Source organism: Barbus barbus (genome assembly GCF_936440315.1).
Source record: "Barbus barbus genome assembly, chromosome: 26".
Taxonomy (NCBI): Eukaryota; Metazoa; Chordata; class Actinopteri; order Cypriniformes; family Cyprinidae; genus Barbus; species Barbus barbus.
Genome location: NC_136754.1, coordinates 6,033,252 through 6,047,014, shown reverse-complemented (window position 1 = coordinate 6,047,014; position 13,763 = coordinate 6,033,252). Strand labels below are relative to the sequence as shown.

At 33.6% G+C, this 13,763-nt stretch overlaps 1 protein-coding gene across 1 annotated transcript; it reads left to right on the top strand.

Moving 5' to 3' along the window:
- Positions 1 to 2,658: 2,658 nt before the first annotated feature.
- LOC306845785 (prolyl 4-hydroxylase subunit alpha-2-like) lies at positions 2,659 to 6,362 on the top strand (the record flags this gene model as incomplete). The annotated part of the gene is made up of 11 exons (XM_079378768.1): positions 2,659 to 2,872; positions 2,961 to 3,182; positions 3,285 to 3,421; positions 3,529 to 3,705; positions 4,033 to 4,088; positions 4,434 to 4,530; positions 4,795 to 4,845; positions 4,984 to 5,022; positions 5,132 to 5,200; positions 5,299 to 5,395; positions 5,538 to 6,362. The coding sequence occupies 11 exons, from the start codon at positions 2,659 to 2,661 to the stop codon at positions 5,606 to 5,608; spliced, it is 1,230 nt and encodes a 409-aa protein (XP_079234894.1). The 3' UTR covers positions 5,609 to 6,362.
- Positions 6,363 to 13,763: the final 7,401 nt, after the last annotated feature.

Sequence of the window (13,763 nt, the reverse complement as noted above, 5' to 3'; positions counted from 1 at the left end):
GGTGAAGAGGTATGCAGTGTTATTTACGTGTTTAACAGTAAGAGCAGTTCATATTGAAGCGGCCAACAGCCTTGATACCTCATCATGCATAAATGCCATAAGACGTTTCATTGGATAAATGCTGCGATTATGTCCCGCCCACAGACGCTCAGCGTCTCTGGGGGTGAATGGAGGAATGGGCGGGCCTGGACTCCGGCTTCTGCTTGATGATTGGAGGATCTGTCGAAAGACTGCATCTCCTTTTGATTGACAGCGATTTTGTTCTATAAAAAGTCTCTGACTCTGAAACCAGTCCCATAGCGGATTTTGCAAGTGTAGTCGAAAGACAAGCTGCTGCAACCTATTTCTTGGCATTTGCTTACACAATTATACACCACATTCCTTGTTTCAGTTTAACCTAATTCCCACATTTCCTTCGTAGAGTTTAATATCTTTTTTATTTTTAGATAATTTGTTTGTTCATTCATTCATTCATACAGTAGGCTAGGCTAGCGTCGTAGGAGTGAACTAGCCAGCTAGCAAACTGCACACGTACATATGGCCGGTGTCCTGCAGAGTTTAGCTCCAACTTACCTCAACACACCTGCATGGAAGTTTCTAGTATGCCTAGTAAGAGCTTGATTAGCTGCTTCAGGTGTGTTTAATTAGGGTTGGCGCTAAACTCTGCAGGACACCGGCCCTCCAGGACCGAGTTTGGACAGCCCTGTCATAGAAGATAAATGATCGGCATACGCTAAATAAAAATTACCTACACCTTGATCTACATGACAAAGAAAATGTATAGTTTTAATTCTGTGTGAACTCGCATGTGTATGTGTTAGCTCATTAAAGCTCTTTGGAAAATTAACCATGTTTTTACTGTTTTTAATGTTTACTTTGTTTGCCTAAAATGAGCCATACCATGACCTCCAATATCTCTTTGAAAAATAACTTTTAAACAAGTATGAAAAATAGTTCAATGTAGCTGTAGGAGTGTTAAATAAAAAATAAAGGTGATTATCTTCATTCAGTTGTTCCATTTCTATTGGTTTGGTACAAGCTCTAAATTCCAGAGATAACACAAGCTAATCAGTGTTCAGTAGGTTGCATTAGTGGCATGAGGTTTTGTAAGTATACAACAATGTGACAATAAAACAATGCATTTACTTTCTACTTTTGATACTTAAGTACTTTTAAAAGCATGTACTTTTGTACTTTTACTTAAGTAAAAACCTGTCTTTACAACTTTCACTTGTATTGGAGTAGTATTTGAAGTTGTGTACTTTGACCGCCTCTGCACCACATCCTGCAACAATAAAACAAATAGAACACTATGCCAGTAAAGTTTGGCCCGTTGGCAACAGAACAGGTCTTGATGGGTACAATACTGTAGTTTATAATATAGGATGTCTCTCCATTTCTATCATGATTATACCCTTTGTGATCTCCAATTGTGCATGAAACATTGCTACATTGGTTGCTAAGTAACTAAGGAACAAAAAGTATATTGTGATATGTCACAACTGTCATAATGTCACATTTATTTTCTGTTTTGAGAATCTTTGTTGATTATCCTGTTTCATCTTCAATTAGTTCCTATTTCGTTGGTTGTCTTGGATAACTATCAGCTCCTGTTTGTTAGTTACTCATTAATTGTTTAGCAAATGTGTATTTATAGCCCTCAATTTTCAACTGTAGTTGTTTGTCTGTGTTATGTTGGTTTGCTGTGGTTGTCGTTAGATTGCTAAGAATTTGTTCTCCAGTGCTAGGTGTTTGTTTGTTTTTTTGACAGTAAAAATTACTGCTTTGATTAGATCCTGCATCCTTGTTCCTGCAACCATCCCACTGATACATCAGAGCTTATTAATGTAAAGTTTCACTTTTGTTTTTGATCTCAGACAATTGGATTACTGAGAAACTGGGCAGATACAGGTGTGTCTCTGAAAAGATGCAAATAAATGACCTGCGTTTAAGCTCAGTTTCACTTCAAGATACACATACACAAGTTGCGTTTTAAGGTATTAAAGAATCTGATAATGGCCATAAAGGAATTGACATTTGTGGTGTGTTTTTGGACTGTCTGCCTTGCTGGGCATGAATTCTTCTCATCAACAGGTTATTATATTCAATTTGATATTAGTTTTTTAAATTGTTATAGTGTCCCATCCATATATCTCTAACTAAAGTTGCCATGACAAGTTGACTATATGTATACATTTGTGAGACTAAACAAGAAGTATAGCACAGTTTTTGGTGAAATGTTTAATCCGACTAAACAATATTAACTCTCTTTGGTTTCTTTTTTAATTACCCTTTTTCATCATACCTCTAATAATGTAAAAATGAATGATGTAAATGTATTAATATAACAAATGCTCCATGAGAGTTAAGTGTAGATTGTTTTATAGATCAAATTGCACAGCTTTTTAAGAAGAAGAACAACCTTCTGATGACCTTCAGTCAGTGCATTGCTGCTGAAGAAAATGATGTGGAGATGAAGAGGTGAAAACATTTTCATTATTACCTATACCGTTAATCTCCAAGATGTGTTTTCAGAACAAAGATTATGCTATTACGTATTTTTTAACACTACAACTTTCGATGAATCCCTGTCTTCAATCCAGTGTGCTTCAGAATCTTCTGTTTTTATACTCTGACCCTGAGGACCCTGAAGAAATAATGAGAGACCCTGTGGCAGCTTACAAACTCCTCAGACGACTGAGAAATTATTTGATACATATTGTAGAACACATCCAACCGAGTCTTCAGTGTAAACAGTATCACGATGAGTTGAAGGCAAAGATCCCACAGCGGGAGGACTTGAATGGGGCAGCTTCAGGACTCATCAGACTGCAAGCGATCTACAGACTCTACCCAGAAGACATCACAAATGGTGAAATATTTGCAGATGCAGTTTCACAGAGAGATTTTCACTTTTTATTTCTTTCAAAAATCAGCTTCAATCTGTTTTGATTTCACAGAAACGTCTCTAAATGCAGATGAAGCTTACCATGTGGGGCTGGTTGCTTATAACGAGGGCCAAATTCAGCTTGCTTTTCTCTGGTTTCTGCATAGTCTGAATAGATTAACAGCATACTCAAGCACTATGGAGGATGAACTGCTTCACTACCTTAGTTTCTCAGCCTATTATTTTGGCAGCCTACCTCAAACCTACTTCAGCCAGCAGCTTCTAAATCAGCAGAGTGAGCTCATGGTGTCCTGAAGTTTAATACATTGTTATATTTGTGGTTGCCAGACAGTTTTATCAAATTGTTGTGATTCAAGACAAACATTTTTTGCCTCAGATCCAACTAATGAAAGAGTCAAACTTGAGCTGAACAGACTCTTTCACTTCCTGAGTACTTCAAACGCAGACATATTCACACTGAACACAGAGTCAAGCAACTATGAGGCACTGTGCAGAGGACAGATTGATGAGAGGGCAAGTGCAACGTCTCAAATTTAAATCAGTATTTAAAATGAAATTACAAACAGTCAATGCAAATCTTTGTGTGTTGATTGGATGTTTATTATATTTGATAAAATCAGACCTCCCAGAGGCAGATGGCGCTGTCCTGTAGGTACAGCACAGGTGGAGGAAACCCCAGACTGATGTATGCACCAGTGAAAGAGGAAGTGGAGTGGGACGAGCCTCGCATCATCAGATATCATGACATTATTTCAGACAGAGAGATAGACATCCTGAAGAATATCTCCAGATTTCAAGTAAATATCTAACACTCGAAAACTATATTTAATTACAGTTATTATTGTCAGTGTAAATAGTATCATATTTGATACTATTAAATTGATACTGTTAAATTGTGCTATTCAGTGGGCATAATGATGGTTTAATCATTTGGCAAAAATATGCGCACATTCCTATAAAATGATCAGGTTGTGCCCCATGGTTCTAGTGGAAACAAATTTCAGCGCTTTGGCATCTAATGATTATTCAACAAGCATATACTGTATTTGTGTCATTCAGGTAACGATGTATGTTTGGCTGTATGGTGTATTTATATTTAATGTTTAATTAAACATGTGGTCTAGCTTTCTAGGTCTCAGACTGGAGGGGGCACAATCTCAAACATCCGTGTTTCTCAAAGGTTTGAGAAATTTGAAAGACCATCCAAAAATATAACATTAAACAAAACTTAATTTTAAAGAAATAATTCAGTCATTATTCATATGCTATATATCCATCCATTATACCCATCATATATATTTATATAAATATATACATTAATTTATACAACTTGCATTTACAGCTTACATTTACAATTAGCTTTTATATAAATTAACAATAGTCTAGAATAAAAAATGCTGTAAAAGTAGTCTACATTTGTTAGTTAATGTGCATTTCTTAGTGTACATTGCTAATTCATGATACTGATGCTAAAAAATGTAACCTTATTGTAAAGTGCTACTGAAAACTGATTTTTTTCCCCCAGTGTTTTTCTAAAAGAGGATGAGAATGTTGCTCGTATCAGTCAGATGATTGCAGACATCACAGGCCTAAGAACCAATAAATCATCTGAAAATCTACATGTACGGTGTTCATGCACAGGCAACATCTTTTCTTTACTGTTTAACAATATTTTGCACACAAAATAATTAAATAAACTTCAAGCAGGTCTACCCCTTCTATAACATTTACCAAAGCTTACATAGGGCTGATATATTATTTATTTATTTATATTTTTTTAAGAATTATTTTATACGTATTTTTAATTATACCATATATTTGCTTTTCAATAAATTACACACGTTTTTTTCCCCCCTTTGAAATATAATGGTGTAATTATTTTCCAGGTTCAGAATTATGGGATTGGTGGCAGATATGAACCACATTATGATACAGGGGTAAGATTACTCTCTTCAAGTGTATTATATCAATTGACTTAATTAATATCTCTTTTCTGTCAATGATTGATTACATATTATGTGAATCATGAAAAGATTGAATCATTGTAAGCTAATTCAGAATGCTTGAACTTACAGGATGATGAGAATGAAAGGATTGCTACATTCTTAATTTACGTAAGTGTTGCCTGGTCATTGGCCCAAATGGCTTTATAAATATTATAGGCCTACATTATAAGATTATCTAGCTATTCTATGAGCAATAAATCATGTCCTGTGCCTGTAGATGAGTGATGTGGAGATAGGGGGTGCCACTGTGTTCCCTGAAGTTGGAGTTGCATTGAAACCAAAAAAGGTAAACCCTCAAATCACTGATATTATGGTGTGTGTATATACTGTGTATATATTATATTAGAATAATTTAAGTAAAGCATCCATGCGCTGTTATTTAAGGGTTCAGCCGTGTTCTGGTACAACCTCCGCAAGAATGGAAATGTGGATTTGAATACAGAGCATGCTGGATGCCCTGTGTTAAGGGGTAGCAAATGGGGTAGGTAAAAGAACTTGGATTACTCTTTGTGTATCTTCTATAAGGTAAATATAATTAATATGACTAAATTTTATTTCAGCTTATTATCGCTTACAACCACACATTAGAACAGAACTGTTATATATATTTGTTGTCTTTTCAGTGGCTAATAAATGGATCCATGAGTATGGACAGGAGTTCAAGAGACCCTGTTCTTTGTCATACTGGGAGTGAATGACACCATGGAGAATTCATATGAACTTTATCTGTACTATAGAAGTATCTATCTGTTATATTTATTGTATCATATAAATTTAGAGTCAAATAGAGTAAGTGTGTCTCTAGGAACTTTTAATGTCTTGGAAATCTTCATGTAGCCTTAGACTTTCTAATATAATAAAACTATTTGTTATCTATAGCTTTTGTGAGAGCTCTGTTGACTTTTCAGCACATGCATGGGCTAAATGTATATATGTGTAACAGCCCAAGCTAATAGTTTTTAATAGAGTTTCTAAAGGCTTAATTGTGTTTTGAAGACAATTTTGTTCCCTACCAAAAAAAAAATAAGTGACGAAAAACAGCAATGTTGAATAGGGGTTGAATAATTATGGCATAGCTGTATTATTGAAAAATCCTATAACTCAAAAATATTACATTATATTGACATGATCACTTTTAATATGCGATATGTGTATATATATATATATATAAAATCCTGTATCTTCAGAAAAACTTGTATTTGTAAAGTACTGCAGTCTCTGGGGTGGTTGAATCATTTTGAATGCAACTGTATATAAAATGCATAAAGAAAACCATCTTTATTTAACAATGTGTTATTAGACAGACACTTCATATTTATTGACAGCTAAAATGTTTTGCAGATAAATTACTTTTCAAATTATTCACACACATTTTATTGTCTCTTTCAGTTAATAGTGCCAGATATAGGTGCTTTGCTCTCAACCTGCCAATAAACATTTATAAACTTACAACAAAAATGTGATAATAATTATAATAAATCCAGCAATAGTACTAAAAGTTCTATTAAATGTAATATTAAAATGTATGGTATCAGGAAATATTTTTTTCTTCTTGATTTTCATGGTTTTTGTCTTGTGGTCCACTTTTAAACCTCTCTTGTAATCCCATGATTCTGTTGAGAGGCCACTCTGTGCTGCTTTTGACAGGCCAGTTTAAAGTTTGTGTGAACTGAAGGGCGGTGTTCACTGGTGACAGGTGGGAGAGCTCTGAGAGGTTAGTCCCTGAAGGAGGCGGGCCAGAAAAGCAGGGAAACTGCCTTTGGATTGGATGTGTCTGGGGAAAGGGGAGGGGTTTGGGGAAGCTGTATGGCAGGAAAAGGGGATGAGAAATTGACTGCACAGCTGTCCACAGACAACATGCACACACAAACAAACATGCACACAGAGAAAAATAATGTCAATGTTAAGAACGGAATCCAATTTACAGTGCTGCTCAAATGACATCTCAAATAAGCAATATTTCATTGTTCAGAGGTCAGTAATGATACTCTTACCCCTGTCGATCGAAGGCTGGTAGAAGGAAAGCTGAGAAGGAAAGACAGAGAAAGGGATATATAACAATTACCCTATAATATACTCAAATTTGCAGCTATGCAATAAAACATTTAAAACACCCTCACACACCTGAGGACAGGTTGGAGGACTTGGGTAATTCACTAAGATTAGTTTACTGAAGTTAAACTTGTAGGTGAAACGTTTTCCTTTGGTCTTGTGCAAAATTCGCTTATTATAATAATACCTGCCAAAAAAAAAAAAAAAAAAACAGGTATGTCAAAGGTATTAGTCAACTGATAAAATATAAAAAAATATGCATTTGTGTGTTTCTATATTTTTGTATTTATGAAAGTCTAAATTAGAATAAAATGCATATGACATTGCAGGAATATACAGTCATGGCCAAAAATATCGGCACCCATGGTAAATATGATCAAAGAAGGCTGTAAAAATTAATCTGCATTGTTAATTCTTTTGATCTTTTATTTAAAAAATTCACAAAAATCTAACCTTTCATTGGATAATAAGAATTTAAAATGGGGGGAAATATCATTATGGAATAAATGTTTTTTTTTTCAAATACACGTTGGACACAATCATTGGCACCCCTAGAAATTCTTAAGAGTAAAATATCTCTGAAGTATACTCCCATTCATATTCACAATTTTGAGCACACCAGGATGATTAGGAACATGAAATTATCCAGCCATGGCTTCCTGTTTCACAGAAATATAAATAGGAGGGAAAACGAAGCCCAAATTCCCTTAATCGTCCATCACAATGAGAAAAACCAAAGAAAATATTTCTGATGTGCAGCAAAAGATAACTGAGCTTCACAAATTAGCGAAGTGGCTTTAAGAAAAGAACTAGAGCAGTGAAAATCCCCATTTCCACCATCAGGGCAATAACTAAGAATTGCCAATCAACAGAAAATGTTACAAAATGTGTCTATATTGTCCCAATGAGTGGCTTAAGACTCTCCAAGGACCACAGCTGGAGAATCACAGAAAATAGTTGAGTCTCTGGGTCAGAAAACTTAAAAAAAAAAATGTCAAACAGCACCTACTTCATCACATCACATCACAAAAATTCTAGCTCATTCAAAAACAAGCTCCAGCATATTCAGTTATCAGACACGACTGGAACTTCAAATGGGACTGGCTTCTATGGTCAGATGAAACTAAAAAATGAGCTTTTTAGCAGCAAACACTCAAGATGGGTTTGGTGAACACAGGGATAAAAATTACCCCATGTGTACAATGAAATATACTGCTGTATTTTTAATGTTGTGGGCCTATATTTCTGCTGGAGGTCCTGGACATCTTGTTCAGACACATGGCATCATGGATTCTAACAAATACCAACAGATAAAATCAGGCATTATAGGAGAAAATTTAGAGCTGTTAACCTGGCAAATAGAGGTTTCAAAAAGTATTGAATAAAAGGGTGCTGTTAATTGTGGCCAATGTGTATTTATTTCATAATGATATTTCCCCCATTTTAAATTCTTATTACCCAATGAAAGGTTAGATTTTTGTGAATGTTTTTAAATAAAATATCAAAAGGATTAACAATGCAGATTAATTTTCACAGCCTTCTTTGATCATATTTACCAAGGGTGCCGATATTTTTGGCCATGACTGTATATATATATTATACTGTATATATATAACATAACATTTATTAATAATAATTTAATCATCTTTTCTATGTGTTTTTTAAATCTGTAAATCTGGATAGAAGTGTGACTGTCATATAAACGTACAATACTATAATATATTATTCTTTAAATGATATATCTCAATATATAATTTTGCATATGATTATCTGTGCATGTACCTCAAAGCTCTGCTGAGTTTGTCGTAATTCATGTGGGGCTTGCCCTTCCTCTCCCCCCACAGTTTAGCCAATCTCTCTGGGTCTCTGATCACAAACTCTCCCCATTCGCTGCCCCACGTGATCGCTCCGCCTTCGTCACGCCCCAGCAGCTCCAGCAGGAAGTGCCATAACTGCACCTGCCGCGAGCCTGGAGACCACGCTGGTTTATAAGCCCAGTCAGGGAACAGCACTGCTGAGGGAAACAAGAACGCAAACTTATTTAGCACCACTTGAAAGATAGACACAGTAACTAGAAACAATTGAGTCTAAACAACTGACGGGAATGACACACCAAAGCTTCCAGTCAAGTTAAGGTTTCGAACTATATAATTTTCCCCGCACACCATGTGCAAGGATGTTTCTGGACATTCAGTGTTACTTTCTTGCACTCAGCTAGCCAAAATAAACCATTAAGAATCGCATCCTAATAGCAATAATGGGATCTCCTTTAGTTTTAAAGTAACGTTAGGCTGTAATTTGCCGAATAGGAATAGCCTATCCTTTCAAAAGACGGTAAGTTAGGTGAAGAGACATGCATTTTCTGTCATGACTGTAACGGATTAATTCGGTAGTTAAATTTAGTAAATTTGTTTCGTGCCCCAAACCAGACTTGTGTCTTATAATGCACACTTTTTGCTTTGGCGCATTTCTCAGCAGGTGTTTAGGTAACAATGATGGAGCAAGTCATATTTCTAGGCTTTAGTTAGAAACAATGCAGTTATGAAATTAAATATATAGGCTAAAATAAGCAACGACAAACTTGTGCGCACACACACACACACACACTTACTGCTGCTCCAGTAACTCGAGGGAAAAGGACCCAGAGGGAAATTGCAATTACATTCCATCTGTAAGATAGTAATATCATCATTATCTTCCTCATAATCAGCATCATTCTTTTCCCTTCCAGTAGACTAGAGTTTCAGTTCTTGTCACTGCAGGACTTTTTCGTGAGTTTGGCTGAATATTGCTGATTAAATTATAAACCTATGAGCGTCTTTTCAGTGTCATTCGATCTAGGCTATTGTTTTGTTACCTTTTTTGTATGCGGCCGAGAATGTCAGACTTTCAAAGATTTCAGAATATTGAAAAAATAATAATTCTGAGAATGAGATTTGTTACATCAAATGCGTCAAAACTGCTACATTCACTTGACCGTCTGTTCCGGTTTTTAAAATGAATTATAAAATCATTTGTTTATTAGACATTGAAAGTTATTTTTTTAAAACATTATAATACCATACTTTAAAACAAAAAACATCATATAAAATCACTAAATAAGCACATATAAAAAAAATAAGAGAGGAAAATCTGTAAAAAAAAAAAAAACAATTTGATTAAATCAACATATCAATCATTAATAATTTCAACCAACAAATACTGCACTAAAACTCAAACAGTATGGCCTAAATGGGAGCTACAGGCCTAATTAATCAAGATCCTTTTAAAGAGAGCTGTTACCTGTTCAGTGGAGATGCTCTTTTCTGGAGGAATCAGAAGAAAGACACCTGTAACCCCTCACTCACTATTTATCTTTACCTGTATCCCTCTCTAGTATTTACTGTATTACCTTCATCCCTGATCTCTCCTTCTCTCTCCCTCTCTCTCCCAGTCCAAACTGACATTTTTGAGGAGGATGTTTTGTATTGGATGTGATTTTGCCTGGTTTAACACACAAGGAGAGAGAGAGAGAAAGAGAGAGCGACATCTAACATTAAGCTAATTTATTAATAAAAAAAAATTAAAACCTAACTATATTATAACTATAAATTACTTGGTGTAATACAGTACATTATAAACAATATAAAAATGTGTGTGTAAAAATAAAATAAAATAGAGTTACCTGTTTTATTCTTACATTTAACTTTCACACATAAAATACAATATATCAAATTAAATTAAAAATATAATATATAACATTTTAGTTTTAGAGAAAGACCCTAAATGTTTATTATATTCTTCTCACATCAAAAGAAAAACACATGTTAGTACAATTTATTACAAATTAACACATAATTATTTTATCCAAATACTTCAACGATAAAATTACAGTTTCTCTGAGAATCTGGTAAAACATGGAACTGAAAATCAAGCAGCATTTTTTACTAAAGGTGAATTGTCAGATGAAAGAGTGGTTTCATATCTCTCTCTCTCTCACACACACACAACACACACAAACAACACAACACACAAACAACACACACACAAACAACACACAACACACACACACACACAGACAGACAGACAGACAGACAGAGAGCAGTGTGACAAGTGAAGACATCAATAATTCCTGCTGTTAATTGAGTTGAATGTTATGCTTTTAGCTGTAGGACTGTAGGTCATGAGACCTCTGACATTATGGGTACAGTGAAGTTATATACAAAATCACAAAATCAAAATGCACTTTTTAAAAAAAACCTTTTTTAAAAGAAACATCTACAAATTCTTTGCATCGTCCATCACTCCAATTTAGCATTTTGAATTTGACTAACAGCTAAAGTTTTCTCACATCTGAACTTTGTGTGTGTGTGTGTGTGTGTGTGTGTGTGTGTGTGTGTGAGGATTAGATAGTCTAAATGAATTGTTTGTTTTAAAGTGGACAGTGCAAAAGCTACTTATACCCCTTCCTCATCAGTTCATCTTATCTTTTCATTCTCATCTCCTCTCCCTTCTCATCCTTTCTTCCCAGATCTCCCTCTCTATCCTTCTTACAGCTGCTTATTGCTGTTCACGCTGAGAGCAGAGAGGAGGAGATTTGCAGATCTGATAGTGTGAGTGTATGTGCTTAACAGGCGTGACACTCCGTGTGTGTGTGTGTGTGTGTGTGTGCATAAGGTCACAGGGCTCATCTTTAAGGATGAATCCTGTTATACGTTAGGAGGATAAAAGGCTCTTGTGTTTGTGCAAGCTCAGTAATCTCAGATCGGGTTGATTCCATTGGGAACTCACTCTCGTCCCTGAGACACAACAAAGAAAAAGAGAGGTTCTTATCACTGAACTAAATATTTGATTATAATTCACCTTTATTTTCATTTACATATTTTAGTAGTAAATGCTTTTATTAGAATTAATTTATATTTTCTTAGTGATTAAGTTTTTTGTACTGTTTTTTGTATTCTATTTTATGTGCAATAATGAAATGTAATATTACTTAATTTAATGCATTATATATATATATATATATAATGCATATATTTTATATCACTGCTGACTGCAAATGCCTTGGCTTATTGTTTTAAAGCATATTGGATTAGAATAGAATTTAAACAAATGAATCTTTTTCTTATCATTTAACTTTTGATGTATTATTGGAATAAAGTGTCATTTTCATTTTTATCCTTTCATCTTGTTTTACTTATCTTTGTTTTACTTGCATTATTTATTTTGAAATGCAATGGCAATATACAGAAAATAAAAATAAAACAGTTTTCACATTTACAAAGAAAGCACTAGTAGAAAAAAAAATGAAATACTATTTTCTTGTAAATCTTCAATAATGTTTTATTAACAACTTTGCAAAATTACAGTGTAGTTTTAGTAATTTAGTAACAGTATTTTTTTATCTTTTACCTTAGTTATTAATTAAAATATGATGTTAATTTCTTATTTTCCCCGTTTTATTTTTATTAGTTATTTCTGCATTATTTATTCACATTTACAATACTTTTAGAGATGTTTCATTTACATTTTAAATTAAATAAATTTACCTATTAATTATTATTATTATTAATTAGTGCTGTCAAACAACTAATCACGATTAATCGCATCCAAAATAAAAGTTTTTGTTAACATAATATAAGTATGTGTACTATGTATATTTATTATGTATATATAAATACAAACATACAGTATATATTTTGAAAATATTTACGTTACATGTATATAGTCATATTCTTTTATTTTATGTAAACAAAAACGTTTATTTTGGATGCGATTAATTGTTTGACAGCACTATAGGGTCAATATCACCATAGAGTGCCTTTCAACCCTCACAATACTCAAAAATGTTGGTTTTAATTTCCCATTTGCTTTATGTCATGTCATAAACAGTAGACACTTAATTACTATAGAAACATATTAGCTGAGCTTGCAATTTTTTTTTTAGATAATTATGGGCCATTATTTGAAGCATAAACCATAAGATATGTCCACCCTGTCATATATATTACTGTTAAATAAATTTTCATTGCAAAATTAAGATGCAAATGACATTTTCAGAAAGGTATGATGCCCCTTTCCTAAACAGGGTTATTTTTTTGGCTTTCAAATTGTAAATACATAAAATATTTTATGTAAACCATGTGTTCTTAAAGAAACTCGTTTAATTCTCAAATGTATTTTTTCTTATTTGGAGAAAACTGTGATATTTGGATACAGTTTTTTGTTTGAATGTTATTGCCCCCACACCTAGCTATTGAACACACCGGATTATATAGATATGATTGAATTATTATATAAAATATTATTGTAAAATATGAAGATGACAGGGTGGACCACCACATGACGGCGTGGACACATAAAGCAGAACACACAAATCATGACAAGATATGACAATGAAACATTTATTTGAAAAATATAATAATAATATAATAATATAAATATATAATAATAATAAATAATATAATTATTTCCTCAGATACATTGATACCATCAACTCAAATCGATTGAACTCAAATTGATCAATACACTCAAATTGAGTTTTACAAAATGTGACCCTGGACCACAAAACCAGTCTTAAGTCGCTGGGTTATATTTGTAGCAATAGCCAGAAATACATTGTATGGGTCAAAATTACTGATTATTCTTTTATGCCAAAAATCATTAGGATATTAAGTAAAGATCATGTTCCATGAAGATATTCAGTGAATTTCCTACTGTATATATATATCAATAATATGCATAATTAGTAATATGCATTGCTAAAAACTTAATTTGGACAACTTTAAAGGTGATTTTCTCAATATTTATATTTTTTG